The 16,665-nt window shown below is 50.0% G+C and overlaps 1 protein-coding gene across 1 annotated transcript; it reads left to right on the forward strand.

The window, feature by feature from the left end:
• Positions 1-8,748: 8,748 nt before the first annotated feature.
• LOC104510726 (merlin-like) lies at positions 8,749-12,288 on the forward strand (the record flags this gene model as incomplete). The annotated part of the gene is made up of 3 exons (XM_010153062.1): positions 8,749-8,874; positions 9,887-10,009; positions 12,205-12,288. Coding segments are annotated over 3 exons (333 nt in total), but the record flags the coding sequence as incomplete, so codon positions are not given.
• Between the last annotated feature and the right edge of the window lie 4,377 nt (positions 12,289-16,665).

Genomic DNA, 16,665 nt, shown 5'->3' on the forward strand with positions numbered 1-16,665 from the left:
GGGGTTGTACCTCCAGTTGGGTTTTGTTGGGTACCTGGTGTGCTGGAGCCTGCTCCCTGCCTTGGGCTTCAAACCCCCGATAAATAGCAGCCAAGCAGGTGGAGGAAGGAGTGCAGGAATGTTTTGATGCGTAATCCACGTTGACACCTCGGCTTCATCCCAGGTTGCCTGTCCAAACAGCTTTATCGGGGAGCCCTGCCTGCTCAGCAGCTGTCCCGGGGATCATGGTTTGCTTGAGCCTCGGGAGCTCTGTTGTGAGTGTTCGGAACAGGATGGAGCAGCGGGAAATTCCCTCTCCCTCCCGCTCTTCTGGGTGCTGGGGCTGCAGGTCCCCGGGGAGGAGAGGCTGTGGCCTGAGCAAAGCAGGCTGATTTCTGTCATCCTGCTGTGCCATCCTGTCCCACCTGCTTCCAGAAGCCCATGTCCTCCCTGCACCCCACTGCAAATCCCCACCGCTCGTCCCTGTGCTCTATCTCTGCGCTCCCAGCCTCGCCCCTAGAGTTGCCGCGTTGCTTTCTCTCCGCTTTTCCTTCTCCAGAAGCTGGATGCCCGTCTGGTGAGTGGGCTGGGGGGAGTGTGTGGCCATTCTGGGGAGGCTGATGCTACACGTGCTGGTCGTAGTGGCTTCCCAGGCGGGTATTGACCGTGGTGGCGCTGGTCAACAAAGCGGTCAGCGCTTTGCTGTAGCAGCTTTTCTGCGTGGAATTAACATAATTGCAGTTTTTTCGTTAAGCTCGGTTGCAGAGCTCGTGAGGTGTGCTCTGTGTGGTCACGAGTTAGACTTCCCAGCCTGTTGTGCAGGACAGAGGTGATGTCCTCACCCGGAGGCAGTGACAGCGGAGGCCCGAGACCCCAGGGCTGGCCAGGCCGCTGGAAGTGGTGGAGGCCGTGGGGTGTAGACCTGGCAAGGACCAGCCGAGCAGTGCGGGGAGGTCTGCCCCAGCCCTCAAGGAGCGAGTGGGAGTGGCTGAGAGGTCTGAATCCATCCCCTGCTCTGACATGATGGCTGAGCTGAAGGTCGCTCTGTGCAACTTGTAGAGCCCTAGCTCCCGTCCCAGCAGTCCCTCTTCTTCTGACCCCACCCGCACTGCTGTAGCAGGGGGGAGACCTCGGTTTTTGGTGTTAATTTTTCAATCTGCCCCGTAGAAATTCCCAGCTGCATGTTTTAAGAGATTAAACCTGCTTTGCATCTGTTTACTCTGCAAGTGATGGCTCTAAATTGAGCCTAAATCTAAAATAATTCATAGGAATGAAATCTTAATCTTTCTAACACAGCGGTGAAGCTGAATAATCACAGACGGGGTTTCACTTTAAAGACTTCTAATTTGTTTGGGGAAATCTTGAAGGCGCAAAGTGAGCATCTTCCTTTTTGTTACTTCCATCGTGGCTGTTTTTTGAGGCTGGTACCTAATTAACTGATAGCATCTTGTAGGAGGATAGACATTTGCATAACTCTTAAAATCCCCGTGTTAAAGCAATCGCTGGCTGCCCCACCTTCCTGAGAACACCCTCAAAAAGCCTGTGTGGTCCCTCAGCTTTCTGTGCTCGGAGAGCAGCGCGAGAGGCTTGTTGAAAGACACCTAATGCTGATGGTCCCCTGTGAGTAACACCGCGGTAGGGGGTACCCCGCTTCAGTACCGCTCCAGGAAGCTGTTTTGAGCAGCAGTAGTGCAAAGCTGAGCTTGCCGGAGTGTGGTCCTTGCACTAACGGCTCGATGTCAGTGCGGAGCGCGTGCCAGGAGGCTGCCGTGGCTGATGGTTGCCTCTGTCGTGGGCACCCTGATGGTGCAACATGCTGACAGTGGCCCCAAAGCGAGCTGCTGTAGTCAACAAGTAGTCGTCATGGCAAAGGTAATGTGATTTTGGTGGTGCCTCTCTAGAAGGGGTGGTCGGTTGTCCATTATCTCTGACATCACATCTTTAAACCCTGTGGTATTTTTGAGTCCAAGGCGTTGTTCGTCCTGTCCCTCCGTCAGGATGGCCGTGCTGCCCCTGTCAGGTTGGTCTCACGCACTTCAATGAGCAGTTTTTCTCCTCCAGGAACCAAGTTCCCTCGTTGATGGTCTCTTCCATCAATCTTTTGTTCTTGGGAATGGCTTTGCCCATTTCTTCCTCTTGCAGGGATCACTCATGTTAGTGTCTCTCCGTCTCTGGAGCCACTGCACCTTTTCTGAGGGCTTTAGCCCTTTCCGTTGTGCCTGTGATCTTGGGCCTGAAATTTCTGCGGGGGTGGTTACTCCACCGAGGTGCAGCGAGCCACCCGACGGATTCCCAGCCATAATCCTTTGTCAGCAGCAGCTTCTGCGGGTCTCGAGTTAAAAATGAATAGAAAAGCTTTATAACCAGCTTCAAGAAACAGCTTAAGCATTCAAGCAGCAAGAAGGAGGCACATTTGGACTGATGTATTTGCTGGTCTAAACATGCATCCTGTTACTGCTTCAACGGTTAAGCTGTTCCTCTCTGCCCAGAGAATAATCGTGGTTGGAAGGGAGCTTTTTAGCCCGGTGCCCCACTCAGGGCAGGGCCAGTTGGATGAGGTTGGTTGTAAAGCTTTTCTGTTCACTTATAAGTAAATGAGACCCCGTTTCAGCAGCGTGTGGCCAAGTGTCAGTCTCTTCAGCGGACATTGGGAGTTATGTAGCTGAGCTGCCAAAGCTCATCCTCTGAAACTGGGGAAAGCGAAGATTTGGCAGTGAAAATCTGGGGCCAAGTAAGTAAGAGCTGGCGCAGTGAATCGGCATTGAGTTTCGAGCTCTGTCCACCAAAATAAAAAGGCATGAGAAGGAAACTGGGGAGCAGAGTGCCCCCAGCTTCCTCCTGCTTTGCCGAACACTTGGAAGGGGTTTTACAAAGATTCTTCCATCTGCAGTTAAATGTTTAGCAGCAGCTTGGTGATGCTTGCAGGGGAGTGACATCTCGATGCTGCTAAGCTTCTGCAAGCAGGCAGAAAGTTAACTGGAAAAGACGAATCTGTGAGCAGTAACAGCTATTTTAAAAAGCTGTGGGAAATAATCCCCCTCAGCCACTAAATGATCCTCAGTAAATTGTTGGGATACCAGCTGTCAAGTCAATGTTCTGGTTCCTTAGCGTGCCCCGCTCCTGCGTCGGCGCTCTGCTCAGGAGTTTGTGCTGCTTGGTTGCTGCTGATCTCTCTCCATCTGAGACGCGGCAGGTAAGGGCCTTTTTCTCACTTGGTGTCTTGGAGGGCTTTATGCCAAAAATGTGGGGCATTCCGCTGATTCACAACAGTGTCGGTGGGGAATTAATTTTTGAGAGATGCCTTGCTCGGTGCGGTTCAGTTCTGCGTTCCCTTAAGCTGTGCACAAGTCACGTGAGGCTTACGAACGCGGATCCGCTGTGGCTTCTCTCTGCCTGCACCCGGTGTCGGAAACACTCTGGATCCCCTGTGTCCCACTGCAGCCTCTTCTAAGCCGGTTACAAAACTCTGTGGTATCCAGTTCCCTCCGAAGATGGTTCTAAACCACTGTCAAGCCTCAGTCTCTGGCTGATCCAGGGCAGGTGTCTTGGTGCAAAGGGGAGAGAGGGAAGGCACCTAAACAGAAAATCTTTCTCTTTTGCTGTATGTACTCCAGTTTTGCTGTACGTACTCCAGTTTTGATGCCATTTAATACCTTTTTTTTTTTTTCCTTTGTGCAGGCAGTGGCTTTCAGGTAGGGGATTTTTGAGATTACAAGTACTTGAACGGGGAAGCGGTCCTGGGAACAATGTACTGGAAGCTGGGAGGCAGCACTTTCTTAGAAAATCAAACAGCCCTTAAGATGGAAGAGAGGCATTTGACAGCATATGTGGTTTAGCCTTGCTTCATTCCGAGGTAAACCTGCCATTGCCGGGGCAGGGCTAACCCTCTCTCCTAAGGCTGACAACACTGGCTTCTTAGAGCCTAGCTTGGCTTTCCCTGGGGTAAGCTCTCTGTTTTCAGAGTGCATCAGTGTGCAAAATATCATCAGAGCAGGTCAGGCTTGTGAAATACCCCGTGTCCATCAGCAGTCAGCTCCCACACAGGCTGGGCTCTGGGATGGCTCTTCCCAGGGTGGGAAGGAGTGTGCTGTGCTGCAGACTGTGTGACAGCAGCACGGAGATGCCTCTGCCTCACCTTATCTCTATGCACCCTTGGCACGGGAAGGCCAGAGGTCCCTGCAGGAACAAGACCCTTTTCTCGTCCTCCCTGAGCTTCTTCCCTTGCATCGAGCTGCTGCTCAACCTTTTAACTGTGCACCCCCAGCTTACGAGGTGAGGGTTTGGGATGTCGTCGGCTGTTGTCCCCTCCGCCTCTCCTGCTCACGTCGGTGCTGGCTGGCCGGAGTGGCAGCAGCTTGTTCTCCCATGTACCCCACTCTGTCTCTGTCTCGGGCAGAGACCACGCAATGTGCTTTGCTGCACCATCTGCGTCGTTACGCCTGGGCGCGTTTTTGGCCTCCTCGGTGGTTAACAGAAATAGATTTTAATTAAAAGCTCATTATCGAGTTGTCGTGTAGCATTAGTAAATAAAAATAACTTTTACAGCCCTGTCTTGTGCTTCAGGATATGGCAATTGAAAGTATTTGACATGACTTTATTTAAAAAAAATGGAAGAATATTGCATATTTGATTCCCCGGTTGCTCCAAATGGGCTTTAAATCCAAATAAATGGTTGTCTGTGGCACTCCTGTTATCATTCAAGTCCAGAAGGAGAAATAACTTTGAGACTGCAGACTGCATTTATCTCCTTTTCAGCTGTAAACTGTTGTTTGGGCATCTCCTCGTGGGGCGAGGAACAGCTACAGCCTGCCCACCTACTGTTTCCCGGGTGGTTGGTGGAGGGTTGCCCCTGCCCTCGCCCTTCTGCCGTCTCCCTCCCCGGTTCAGCGCAGAGGCGTCGCATCCTCCTGTTAAAGCTTTCTAAATGGAAATAACATCACTTGGTGGGCGCTGGGCATTTCTTCCTGGGGCTTGATCCCAGCCCTCTGTGGTCTTTCAGACTGTTGTGTCGTGACAACAGGGTCTCTGCGCTCCGTTCTCTTCTCTAGCAGAGAACTAACGCTTAATAAAACCACCTGCTAAGGTGAAAAGCCATTTTCTGCATTATTTAAGGAAAATTGGTGCAGGAAAACATTTTGTAGATGTTGGTAATTTCTTCAAGGTCACAGTGTGCCTCCTGCAGAGCGGTCGCGTTGCGTGGGGTGCGGAGGGATGGGTGCGATGGGTTTGCCCTGGGAGGCAGCGTGCCTGGGCTGAGCTGCTCAGCAGTGCCTTAACCTTCTCCATCACTTGGTTGTGCCCTTCTTCCCCAGCCTGACCCCTGGGATAGCTGAAGCTCTGCAGGTTTGTGTTTGTGATGGCAAGGAGGGGAGATCTCCATCCGCCATTCCTGGTCTGAGCCAGGTTCTGCCCTCTGGAGTTGGGCGCCTCCCTGTTGCCCGAGGAGAGCTTCTTGCCTGAGGAACCTTAATCTTTTTAATGGTTACAAAATGTCCTTTTCCACTTACCTGGTGTAAATTTGACATTTCTGGGAGAAAAGCATCAGCCTATGCCAGTGGTTTTGGGAATCGCTCTTCTCCATAGAGCCCCCACTCAACCCTCCCCGCGTGGAGCGGTTGCAGCCTCTTGTGCCCTGGTGCCCATTCTCTGCAGCGCTTGGCCCTCCCTCCTCCTCACCCCATGACGAGGGGATCTCGTAACCCTTCCACTCCTTTTTGCCTCTGGTTTATGACTCGTTAGCTCAAGAGCGGCTGGGCGGCTTGACAGAAAGGTTGAGCGCCGAAATAAATTGTCCGGTTGCCTGCTAGTCGGAAATGACTCTTGGTGCAGGTTAATAAATAATGCAAACCCTGTTAATAGGTGCCAAATGCGATGTCTCCGCGGGAGAAAAAGATGATGCCAATAACCCGCACTGGAAGTACTCTATTCTAGCCACTGGCTGCTGAGTTTTAAGTGTTTAGAGCTGTTTACTTAAAACGCTTTGCTGATAAATTGTAAGCACTCTGTACTTAGTGAAGAACATAAATTCCAGTGCTGCAGAATAACAGCCTTGCAGCGCTTACCCTGTTTATAAAGCAGCTCGTCCACGTATCCCTCCAATGGCTCGCCAAATATATCTTAACAGCCGGGAGAAGGCGAAGCTGCGAACGCAAGAGGCCAGGCCTGCGCCGGAGCGAGGATGCTGAAGCCATGCGGTCGCGTCCGGCTCCGTCCTGCGGGTCGGGTTAAGGTTATTGTGATGTAGCTCTTTATTTGGAGATGGAGCATACGGCTGATGGGATTTTTCTGCTCTAAGCCTCTTTGTTTTGTTTTCAGGAGCTCATAATGGCTGGCAAAATCGTCTCTGTGCTTCAGGTGTCACTTTAGTGCAGGGCCGGAGAGTGGTGTTACGGGCCGAGGACAGGATGGGGAGCTGCCAGCCTGTCCTGGCTCTGCCCCAGCTGCTCTGCCCAGCCTCGGACAGCAGCTCACTTCATCTCCTCCTGCCTGGGGGGGTCTTTTCTTTGTGTTTTATGACCAGGAAATGTGGCGGTTAATGATACGAGGCCTATCAGGTGAGGGAGAGGAGGGCTGAGGTCCTGAATGACTGTAAACCAGTTGGAGTTCAGCTGTCAAAAGATGCCACTTGAATGCAGATCGTTATTTTAAGTACCGAGGTGTAGAATGAAATCATGTATGTTGAAATAAACGTGGCTGCTCTTCCATTTATATATTTAATGAAGGTAATTCAGCACAGTCGGGGAGGATGTCTGTGCAATGTTATGGTTGGAGACTTTAGCACCGTGCAGGCAGGAACGTTAAAGATATATTTCTGCACGCCATAACGGATGCGTGCAGCGACGGGGCAGCGGTGTAAAATCTAGCTGCAGAAGCAGTCGCTTAAAATATTCCCGTCACCAAATTAAAATTGCAGCATGGGGAAAACACACAAAGCTCCTGCTTTAATGCTCACCGCTGGCCTTGGAAACCAACTGCTGGCTTGCTTTCGGGGGAGAAAGGAACTCTTTGGGTGGTGGCAGCTGGTGCAGTGTGGTGGATAAGGTTTGGGCGCCTGTGAAACTCTGCAGGGGAGGTTTGGTGGGGTGGCAGTCCTCATCGCGGCTGGAGCTTCGAAACGCCCATCCCGTGGGATGTGGAGTGATGCCTGGGAGCAGGAGCCTGTCCTAGGAAAGGCTTGGCACAAGGATATGTGCGTGCAGGGATATGCACGTGCAGGCACCAACCACCCTCTAGAGCAACGGGCTGACATGGGGACTCTGCAGAATGACAAAAAAGCCAGTAATGCTTTACGCAAAGCAATGTAATTCTAGTTAAGAAATAGCCTGTTGATGGTTTTACGTGCCTATAGAAGTGGTACAAAATAACTGCTTAAATGTTTCCCTCTGTTTTGTCTGAAACCTCAAATTAACTCCCACTTAAAATAAGACAGGAAAAGATCTGCAGTCTGAGCCAGGCTGCGCTGAGCTGGAGCTCATCGCGGGGACTGGGGGCTAGCTCAATGTGTGAAATTAAGGTTTCATAATTACAATGCTGCAAAACTCTCTCCTCCTGGTGCTTTTGACCTCGAGGTGTTGACGGCGCTTGATGCGAATTGCGGAGAGGCTGTGGTGAGCCGGCCGGGGGTGGGGGTTTTTTGGAGGGTGGCATCAGCTTTATTCTATTCTGGGACTGTCAGCATGCGTGCCCTGGGAGGGGGAGAAAATAGCGATACACACATTTGATCAGAGCCAGCAGAATGGCAATCAGCTTGTCCTCCACGGCTTCTCCCACAAGGCGGCAGTGGGTGACAGCGGGAGCGGCGTGTCGCCGCGTCTGAGCATTAATATTGATGCTGTCCAGGTGGCACCAAGATTGAGTTGTAGTGACAAGAGAATGCGCCGAGATCCTTTTGCCCTAGGGCTTTAGAGTAATGGCCATATGTCTCGGTCCAGCAATTGTTTGCACCGTGCAGATGGAAGACCAAAGTGGCTTTGGCATATTAGATTCATCTGTTTTATGTCCCTCCTCACCTTTCTGCCTCCCAGTGCCTTCTGTTTTTATGAGCAAACTTAGGAACAACATAGATGCAGCTGCAAGATTGCTCAAAGGACATGGTCTTTGAGCAGGACCAATTTTCTTTGCTCCTGAGCTGCTTTTGTCACTAACATTTTCAGCAGAAAATGGGGTTTGACTCTATCAAAATGTGCTTCGAGAGAACTGCTGACTTCAGTGATAATTACTTTTTTCCTGAGCTCTTTTTCCCTTTCACGTGTGCAGGGTTGGTAGCTCGGGATGAACACGCTTCCTACAGAGGTCATTTCACTCTGATTTCTGTTATGCCCTTGTCTCTGAAACCCCGTTGCCAATGCTGGAGCCTGTGCAGGGCTTCCTGGGGCTATGGGGAGAGACAGTAAAGGCACTAAAGGGGCAGTTAGGAGTGATTTTTATTTCTTGCTGGAAGCAGGCTCCTCGTGGCAGTGCATGGCTCAAAAGGAACCTAAATGGACCCTCCAGGTCCTCTGTTGAGAGTCGGTAGGTTGCTAGAGGAAGAAACAGGGGGCATGGTCATTTTTGGGAGGAGGGAAATCACATCTCTTTCCTGCTAGGTGATCTGCAGATGAGGTCAGATGAAAGGACATAGTATGCTTGGTTAGGATTATCATCTGTACCAGATGCCTTCTCCGCACTCTCAAAGACCTTGTGAGGTGAAAAAAGAGTGGGTTTAGTTGAACAGAGATGCAGTTCTGAAATCCACCTTTATAACTCTGCTTCCTCTTTGCTTTCCTGCAGGTGAAGTGGAAAGGGAAGGACCTGTTCGATCTAGTATGCAGGACACTAGGACTCCGAGAAACCTGGTTCTTCGGGCTTCAGTACACTATCAAGGACACGGTGGCTTGGCTCAAAATGGACAAGAAGGTTGGAACCAAACTTCCCTTGAGCGGTGGTGTGGGGTGACAAAGGAGAATGTACTTTCCTCTTTCTTTGTGTGCCCGAGGTCGTGTTAGGTGTGGGATCGATGTGAACTGGGTGAAGTGTATTTAAATCTTATCCCTGTGACATCTCTAAGTCAAACTGGGCAGAGATATCCCACCCCAGCTCCTTCGGAGCTGTGAAGCCTCAAACTGTGCACGCTGAATCCCCTTGAGGCATTCTGGGAGACAGTCATGCTGGGCTTTCCGGTGATTAACATAAAACCTAAAAGTCTCCCTTCTTTGCCCCTGAATGACAAAACCTTTAGCAGTTGGTGAAGTTGCATCTTGGCTTCTTTTGTTGTTGAGATGGACAAGGAGCTAGGGAGGAGGAAAACCAGAGGGGTGAAGAGGAGATGGATATAAGGGAGGAAATGTTTTCCAAACACCTCCAGGTTGCTGAGGGGTGGGTTAGAGAGGTGATAGTTGCAGTTCTATTTGCATCCAAAGGATGTCACACTGAAACCAGACGGTCATTGAGACTGTGAGGGAGGTCTGTGTGTTGCGCGTGTCATGCCAGGGGTTGAAGCTAAGGCGAGTTTGAACTGGATGGTGCCAGCACAGTAGAGAGGTCGTGAGGGACAAGGCTGAAATGCAAGAGGAGGCAGTGCAGGGAAAGTCAGATGGTGGCGTAGCAGGATGTTGCATCGCTCTGTGAGGTTCAGAACAGGCGACGTGCGCACAGCAGATCGGGATCAGCCTTTGCTGTCTCATTTTGCATGCTGTTTGTTTCTGCCTTGTTTGTTTTCTTGCATCTTTAGGAGTGTCAGAAATGTTTGTTTGTGTTCTTTTTTTAACTGGTGTCTGAACTACTTAGGTTGGTTTGTCTGTTGTAGATGTCTAAAATGCTTGACAAAAGATGTGCTGATCTGAACAGAAGGGAACTGTGTCTTGGCTCCAAGAGACGGAGCGCTGAAGAAGCTGGAAGGACTAGTTCAAATGGCTCTTGTATCCCACAGGTTCTGGATCACGATGTTCCAACAGAGGAGCCCGTCACCTTTCATTTCCTGGCCAAATTTTATCCCGAGAACGCAGAGGAGGAACTGGTCCAGGAAATCACACAGCACTTGTTCTTCCTCCAGGTAGGAGCTGTGTCAATACACTGGGTTCCAGCCCAAGGGAGGTGCAGCCCAGATGAGCAGAAGTGCGAGAAGGTTTCAGGGTCAGGAAGCTGGTCAGCAGAGTGTGGATCCTCATCGTTCTGTTTACACCTCTGCAAAAGGGAGTTCTCTTCAACAACAAAAACTTCCCAAAATAGGTCAAACATGGTTTGGATGAGGCTCGCAGACCTCGTAAACTGGCTGTCGGGAGCGATTAGGTGATTTGTAATGTTAGCGTGCGGTAGCGAGGGAAGATGAATCTGTCGGTTGTGGGCTCGAGTGGCGCGCACGGCCTTGGAGTCCACCTCTGCGCAGGGTGTGGATATCAGCCCTGCTGAGGGGTGGCAGCTGCCCATGTACGCGATAGCGTCGTTACGTGAAGCAGGGGAATTTCATCCTCCAGAACAGACTGCAGCCAGCCTGTTCTGTGTTCAAGCTGTACAGCAGCGCACACCTCTTCACAAAACAGCCTTCAAATAACTGGAGCAGAAGGAAATCCCAGTAGCACGGCTCTGTCAGAGACTGATAGGCAAAAGCAGAGGAGAAGGGGAGACCTAACGGTCCTGCCTGCCCCAGTAACGTGCCCTTATGTTAGGCGTTTGCAGACTGTGGTGAACGCATCTTCAAGCTTTTATCTTTATTTAAAGCGTGCTTCAAAACTCTGTGTCCTGAGGAATCAGCTCAGCTGGCATTGTGGAGCAATGCTGCAGGGCTGGTAACAAAGAGCTGCTATCACAGGAGCTCTTTCAGACGACATCAGTTTTCTGAAACTGTTTCCTACAAAGGGTTGTGTCGACTGCCGTTACGGGGAGTAGAGTAGTCAGACCCCTGGGTACTTACTGGGATGTTGGAGCTGCTCTGTGGCTGTTAATTTGCCGTTTCTAAAATGAATAAATTATAAAAATAAAGAGAGACACTCATTCTTATGTTTGTTACACCAGAGGAGAGGCAACCTGGGTTTGGATGCTCTTGGAGATGCCACTGTAGACTTCAGTGTGCCCTGCCCTTTCAGCTAGCTGTCAGAGCGAGCTCACCAGCTTCTTGCTACTCCTCACTCTGCCAAAGTTCATCTGTGTTCTTCAAGCTAAAGGACCTGTAAAGGCAAAATATTGCTGTTGATTGCCAAGGTCTGTCTTGTGCACTCATGTCTCCTTAGGGTTATTTTTAAATGTCCGATTTGCCATGGGCTTTATCCTTGATGAGGAAAAATGTTGTTGCCATCTCTGAAAAGGAACACTGGGGAGGAAAAGCAGTTAAACTAGTAGGATTTCTGATGATGAGAGCAGCCTGGGCTCCTGAAACGTGTGTGGGAAATGGGAACACACATAAGCTTGTAAACTCTCCTGTTTTTATCTTAATGCAGGAGAATATCTTCTGTGATTATGTCGTAACCAACTTTGAGGACTCGGAGCATGTTATAAATTCAAATTGATGTTACTGCATCTCTGTGACAATCCATTTAAGTCTCCCAGGAAATCATATGCTTTTTTCCCTATCTTTTTTGAGGAAAATTAAGTGTGCAAAACCAAAATATATCGAACATGACAGGTTTAATTTTTTAATGCACAGAAGCCAGGAAACGTAAAGCCGTGGCTTTTGGGAGCTGCACGTTGGCTCTCCTGGGAGCGTCCACAGGGCTTTGCCGGCTGCTAAAAGCACTGCCACGAAGGCGACCCGCGGCTCTCCTTGCTGTCAGTGGGATTGGAGGGGCTGGCCTCGAGCACAGGTGAGCACTGACTCATCCTGAGGCCTGAATATCCCAGAGCAAAACCTTTGTGTGCTCAGAGACTCAGCTGCAAACTTCTTTTTTAATTTAGTGTTGTGTATAGATGGTATCAATCCGTAGCTTATGCCTTAAGAGGTTTTAGCTCCGTGTTTACATGCCTGACTTTCCGCCCTCCCTTGCCTTTAGCAATGGGATACAGGCTCTGCCGTTTTTCTTGTGTAAATTTAGCTCTTCTCACAAAGCTGTCTGAAAAAGGTGGCCCATGAGTGCCTGAGCCCTTCCCTTCCGACCCACCAGAGACTTCCTGGGCCTGAATTGGGTTTAGTGTTAGGAAAATTGCGAACTGTGGGCTTGACAGCTCGAGTTCAAACAAACTGCAACCATCTGCTGCGACAGTCACGCTTTCACTGCTCTGCTAAATGTGTGTTACATGTCCTTTGCTGCTCTGCAGGTGAAGAAGCAGATTTTGGATGAGAAGATCTACTGTCCTCCTGAAGCTTCTGTCCTGCTGGCCTCTTACGCCGTCCAAGCCAAGGTAGGGATTTGCCAGGGGCCTGCTGATGTTGGCCAGTTAACGCTGCTGGGGAACGAAGCGCTTTGTATATACCTGCTTCCCAAGGAAGGCAGGGAAAGTTGTTAGAACTTGGGAAGTGGGGGGACTAGGCTCGCAGTACTGCCTCCTTCACACTGCTGGTGTCTGTCTGCCTTTAGACGTTGGAAAGAATTCTGCTTTCTCTTCCCAGGACTCCTCAGCAAGCACTCAGCTTACGAGCTGCAGTGCCTGCTCAAGCGTGGTTACGACGGGAGCAGGTGAATTCCCCGAGCCTGTGCTTTTCTGGATCTCCTCCCTGCTTTTGCCGTTGTGGCCAGAGGCAAACCAGCCATAGGACTCACAGCTCCGCTGCTTCCCCAAAATACTTGTCATCATAATAACTGCTTTATTTAGGGTCCTACAGCTTGCCACGGAAATGCAATTGTGGTGTTAAAGCGCTCTTCCTGGCCTCTCCCTCTATCTGGGGTTTGACCCTGGGTGTTTGGCCTCACTAGACACAGGAAAATCTCAATGGTCATTAAGTTCCCCTCGCTCGTTGACTGAATTCTGCTCTAGAGCCGGTGTGCTTTGCTGGGGGCTTAATTAAGAGAACGCTGTTTCCCAGGCTGGAGCGTGCAGCCTTGGAAAGCTTGCAGCAGCCCACGGCAGATGGACTGCGGGATAGAGGGAGCAGCCCAAGGTTCAGAAGTGGGGATGCTCTTGCAGGAGAGGGAGTAATTTATCCCTGTATGAGCATAACTGCTCAATTAACGAGTCTTCTAGCTTATCGCCAGTTTATGTGCATAAAGATAATGTCTTTGGAAGAGAGGAGGAGTGGCTGGGGCCCGGTTGCAGCCCAGCTGTAGCCTCGTGGTCAGTTCTGACTCCCCAGATGCCGTTCTGGGAGGCATTTTGGCTCGCAGGACCGCAGGCAGGTGGCCGACTGTGGAATAGCGTTAGAAGAAGCAGGGAGGGTCTCTGTGCAGGAGAGGGGATTTGGCTCTCGTGCCCAATCCAGTCTGGTTGGAAGCACAGTCCAGTCCTGGGTGTTTCTCCGTGGCTTTTTCCGGGCTGACGTATCGTCTTCCTCATGACCCTTTAGTCCGTGCCCGGTTTGTCTGAATGCAGCCCTGGGTGATGCGCAGCGGTGTTCTTTTGATGATGAATGTTTGAATTTACTAGAAAAAGATATTTTCTCCTCATAGTCAGAATATTGATGAAACCGTGTTTTGTTTGAGAGACTCATCAGCCAGGGAGAGATGAGTTGCTTTCAGAAATGTTTCTATTTGTGTGAAACGTTCATCACTCTTATTAGAGTGCATGAGTAAACACTTCCTTGGCTTTTTCTCAGTTGACCTGCTGAGCTGAGGATACACAGGGGATGACTTTTCCTGTCGCCACAATGAATAAACCATTGGGTAAATATTGAGCGCTGTTAACTCTTGGCCGCGACGGCTTCTGCTCGCGCGACCGGGCTGTAATTTGGTACGGGTCTGTTGTGCCGTCCCCTTTCTTTTCCTGCAGCACAGCTGCTGACCTTGCGCTCAGTAGCGCGCCCGACGCTCGCTCGTCTGGAGGAGGTCAGCTGGAGTCAGAGCACTTCTCCTAAGCTTGCCCGCCTTGGTTCTGCACGGAGGTCGTGAGAAGGCGGGAGAGCGGTGCCTTTTCTGATCTTTGTGGGTGTGTTTTGCTGTCTGCATCGGACATGTCTTTTCCTTGCTGCCCCCCAAGTTAGCCGGGCTCCAGGCTGGGATTCCCCTTCTGCTTTTCCAGCAAGGGAAAAGCAGATCTTCAGTACAGAGCTGGGAGGAAAGACGTTGCAGGTCATCTCCTTCCAGTTAAGTAGGGTAATGATGTCCTTTCTGGACAAGAAGGCGGCCACTGAGCACAGTAATTTCGCTAATAACATGCTGATTTGCATGATTAGGGGCATAATAGCCTGACATAGCGGTGTGTTTGCAGCCATTTGATTGACAGCCAGGTTGGTTTGTACCGTTGTTGCACACCTACCTGCAATAACAAAGTGAGTGAGCGGGTCATAAAAATAAAAGCTTATTTATTTCTATATCGTTGTGTTCATTTGGGGGATTACTCTGTGGTTTCCCCTCTAGCCGTGCATTCAAACCTCCCACACTGCTTTCAGATGCTGGAGGCGGTTCAGGTTTTAAATAGCCGGGAGAGATGTGGAATCTACTGAAAAATGTGTCCTGGTAGAAAATGTGGTCCAGGAGGTTCTTCCGTTTCGTGCCCCTTCATGCTGCCACGCTGCAGCCCTCTCAGCACTTCGACTCTTGTAGCACTAGCAAAGGGCTCTTTTATTTTTGAGTTTTTTTTTCCCCCCAAAACAAGCAATACTTGATGTTAGTATTTTGAAGCTGAACATGCCTGTGTTTATCCAGGACGACGTAAGCCAGGTGTATGAATGAGGTAAAGGCAACCTCCATGTGTAACCGTGAATATTAATAATGCGGTTCAATTAACAGGAGCTGAAACCCCATGACAGTTTTGAAGCAATGGCTTAATTGAAAAGGTCTTTAAAAGCGCGTTTGCCAAATCATTTGAGCCAACATATACTGCCATTTGTTGATTTTTGACTTGTGAATAATTAATGTTCTCATCCAGACTTCCGCCCGGTACAAATATTCCTGTGGGACGTGGGGATGGTTTTTTTCACCGCATGAAAATCACATAATCCATAGTCTTGGATCTCCATGGTAGATCACAACAGAAAATAATCACGTTAATCCTATTTGCTATTATTTCCAGCACTTAAAAATGATTTATTTTCTGCCTCTCCAAGGTTATTGGAGTTATTTCCTTTGCCAGTGCCATGTTTTTATTGCTGTTCCCTTTGATGTGGGTTGGAGGGACGCGTACCTGCAATGCGCTGCTTTCTGAGGAGCTCCAAGCGTCTCTAGGCCTCGGAAGGCAGGCGGTTGCCGCTGCTCGGCACCCTTCCGAATGAGACCCGTGGCGGTTTTGTTGTATTAATTGAAGTCTGAGTCAGTGTTGATTGTTGCGTGCTCCCTTCGCATCTGCATTGGCTCCAGATCAATATTTGCGTCTTTAATCCCCGCTTGTCATCTGTGAAGCGTTGCCCGCCGGGCTGCGGAGAGGATGTATGTGTAGGCTTTTGATGCTGAGCGTTGGGTTGAGTGTGCGACGTGACGGTTCTGTCCTTAAAAGGAGGCTGATACGGAAAGCTTCCTGACTTACTACGTGACCACCCAGTGCGTCTTGGTCTGGCTTTAAGAATTGTCACCGTTTTGTGCTTTCTGAGCTGGGGTTCTTTGGGAAGAGCAGGGAGGGAAGGGCTGTCTCCCTTGCAGGATGAGTGACTTGAGCAAACGTTGCTGTCTTGTGTAATTGGGTAATGTCACCGCAGAAATCCTGTTCGCCAGGTGAATGAAAATCGTGGCATTTCGTGTACGTGCCTCATGTCCATCGTCCTCTTCTCTGGAGCTTGCTAGGTTATTTGAGGTGCTGTTTTCTGGCGGTTTCCTGCCTTCTTGAGCTGTACGGGAGGTAAATTCATTTTCACATGCACTGCAGGGACGCTCGGCATTTCAATCTGTTAATAAGCAGGTTTATTTCTCAGTCACTTTGTATGCTGCTCAAAAAGATGTAAATCTAAACAAATACTAGTAATTACTGGATGCACTTAAATCTGAATTGGATTCCACCATCCAGTTGAGTAACAGACCCTCTGGCAGAAGATCCAACACCTGCCCGAGAGGAGCTGTCAAACTCCTGTGATTTGTTTTGGTGTTTGTTCATTAGGGTGGTGAGCAGCGACCAAGAAACTGCCATCTGCCTCACCCGAATTACTGGTGTCCAACAGTCTTTGGGGACAGTTCTTTGTCCATATCTCAACTCCCTGTCCCACTGCCAGTGGGAGGGCAAGGACCACTCATCTGTAGAGTGAGTCTTTCCCTGCGGAAGGGAATTACTGGGGAAGTGTTTTGTGGGCATGGTAATTAGCATAGAATAGAATTGTTTGGTTGGAAGGGACCTACAAGGATCATCTCCAGGCGGTGGGCTGATGGTACACATCAACTGATCATAGAATCTTTTACGGTGGAATAGACCTTTAAGATCACCAAGTCCAACCTTTAACCCAGCACTGCTCTTACCCCCACTAAACCATGTCCCTCAGCGCCTTGTCCACATGTCTTTTAAATCCGTCCAGGGATGGTGACTCCACCACCTCCCTGGGCAGCTCGTTCCAGTGCCTCACAGACCTTTCTGGGAAGACATTTTCCCTAATATCCAACCTAACCCTCCCCTGGTGCAACTTGAGGATGTTTCCTCTTATCTTGTCACTTGGGAGAAGAGACCAACCCCCCTCCCTCTGGACCCTCCTTTCAGGGAGTTGTAGAC

The sequence above is a fragment of the Eurypyga helias genome, unplaced genomic scaffold (genome assembly GCF_000690775.1).
Source record: "Eurypyga helias isolate BGI_N326 unplaced genomic scaffold, ASM69077v1 scaffold9316, whole genome shotgun sequence".
NCBI classification, from domain to species: Eukaryota; Metazoa; Chordata; class Aves; order Eurypygiformes; family Eurypygidae; genus Eurypyga; species Eurypyga helias.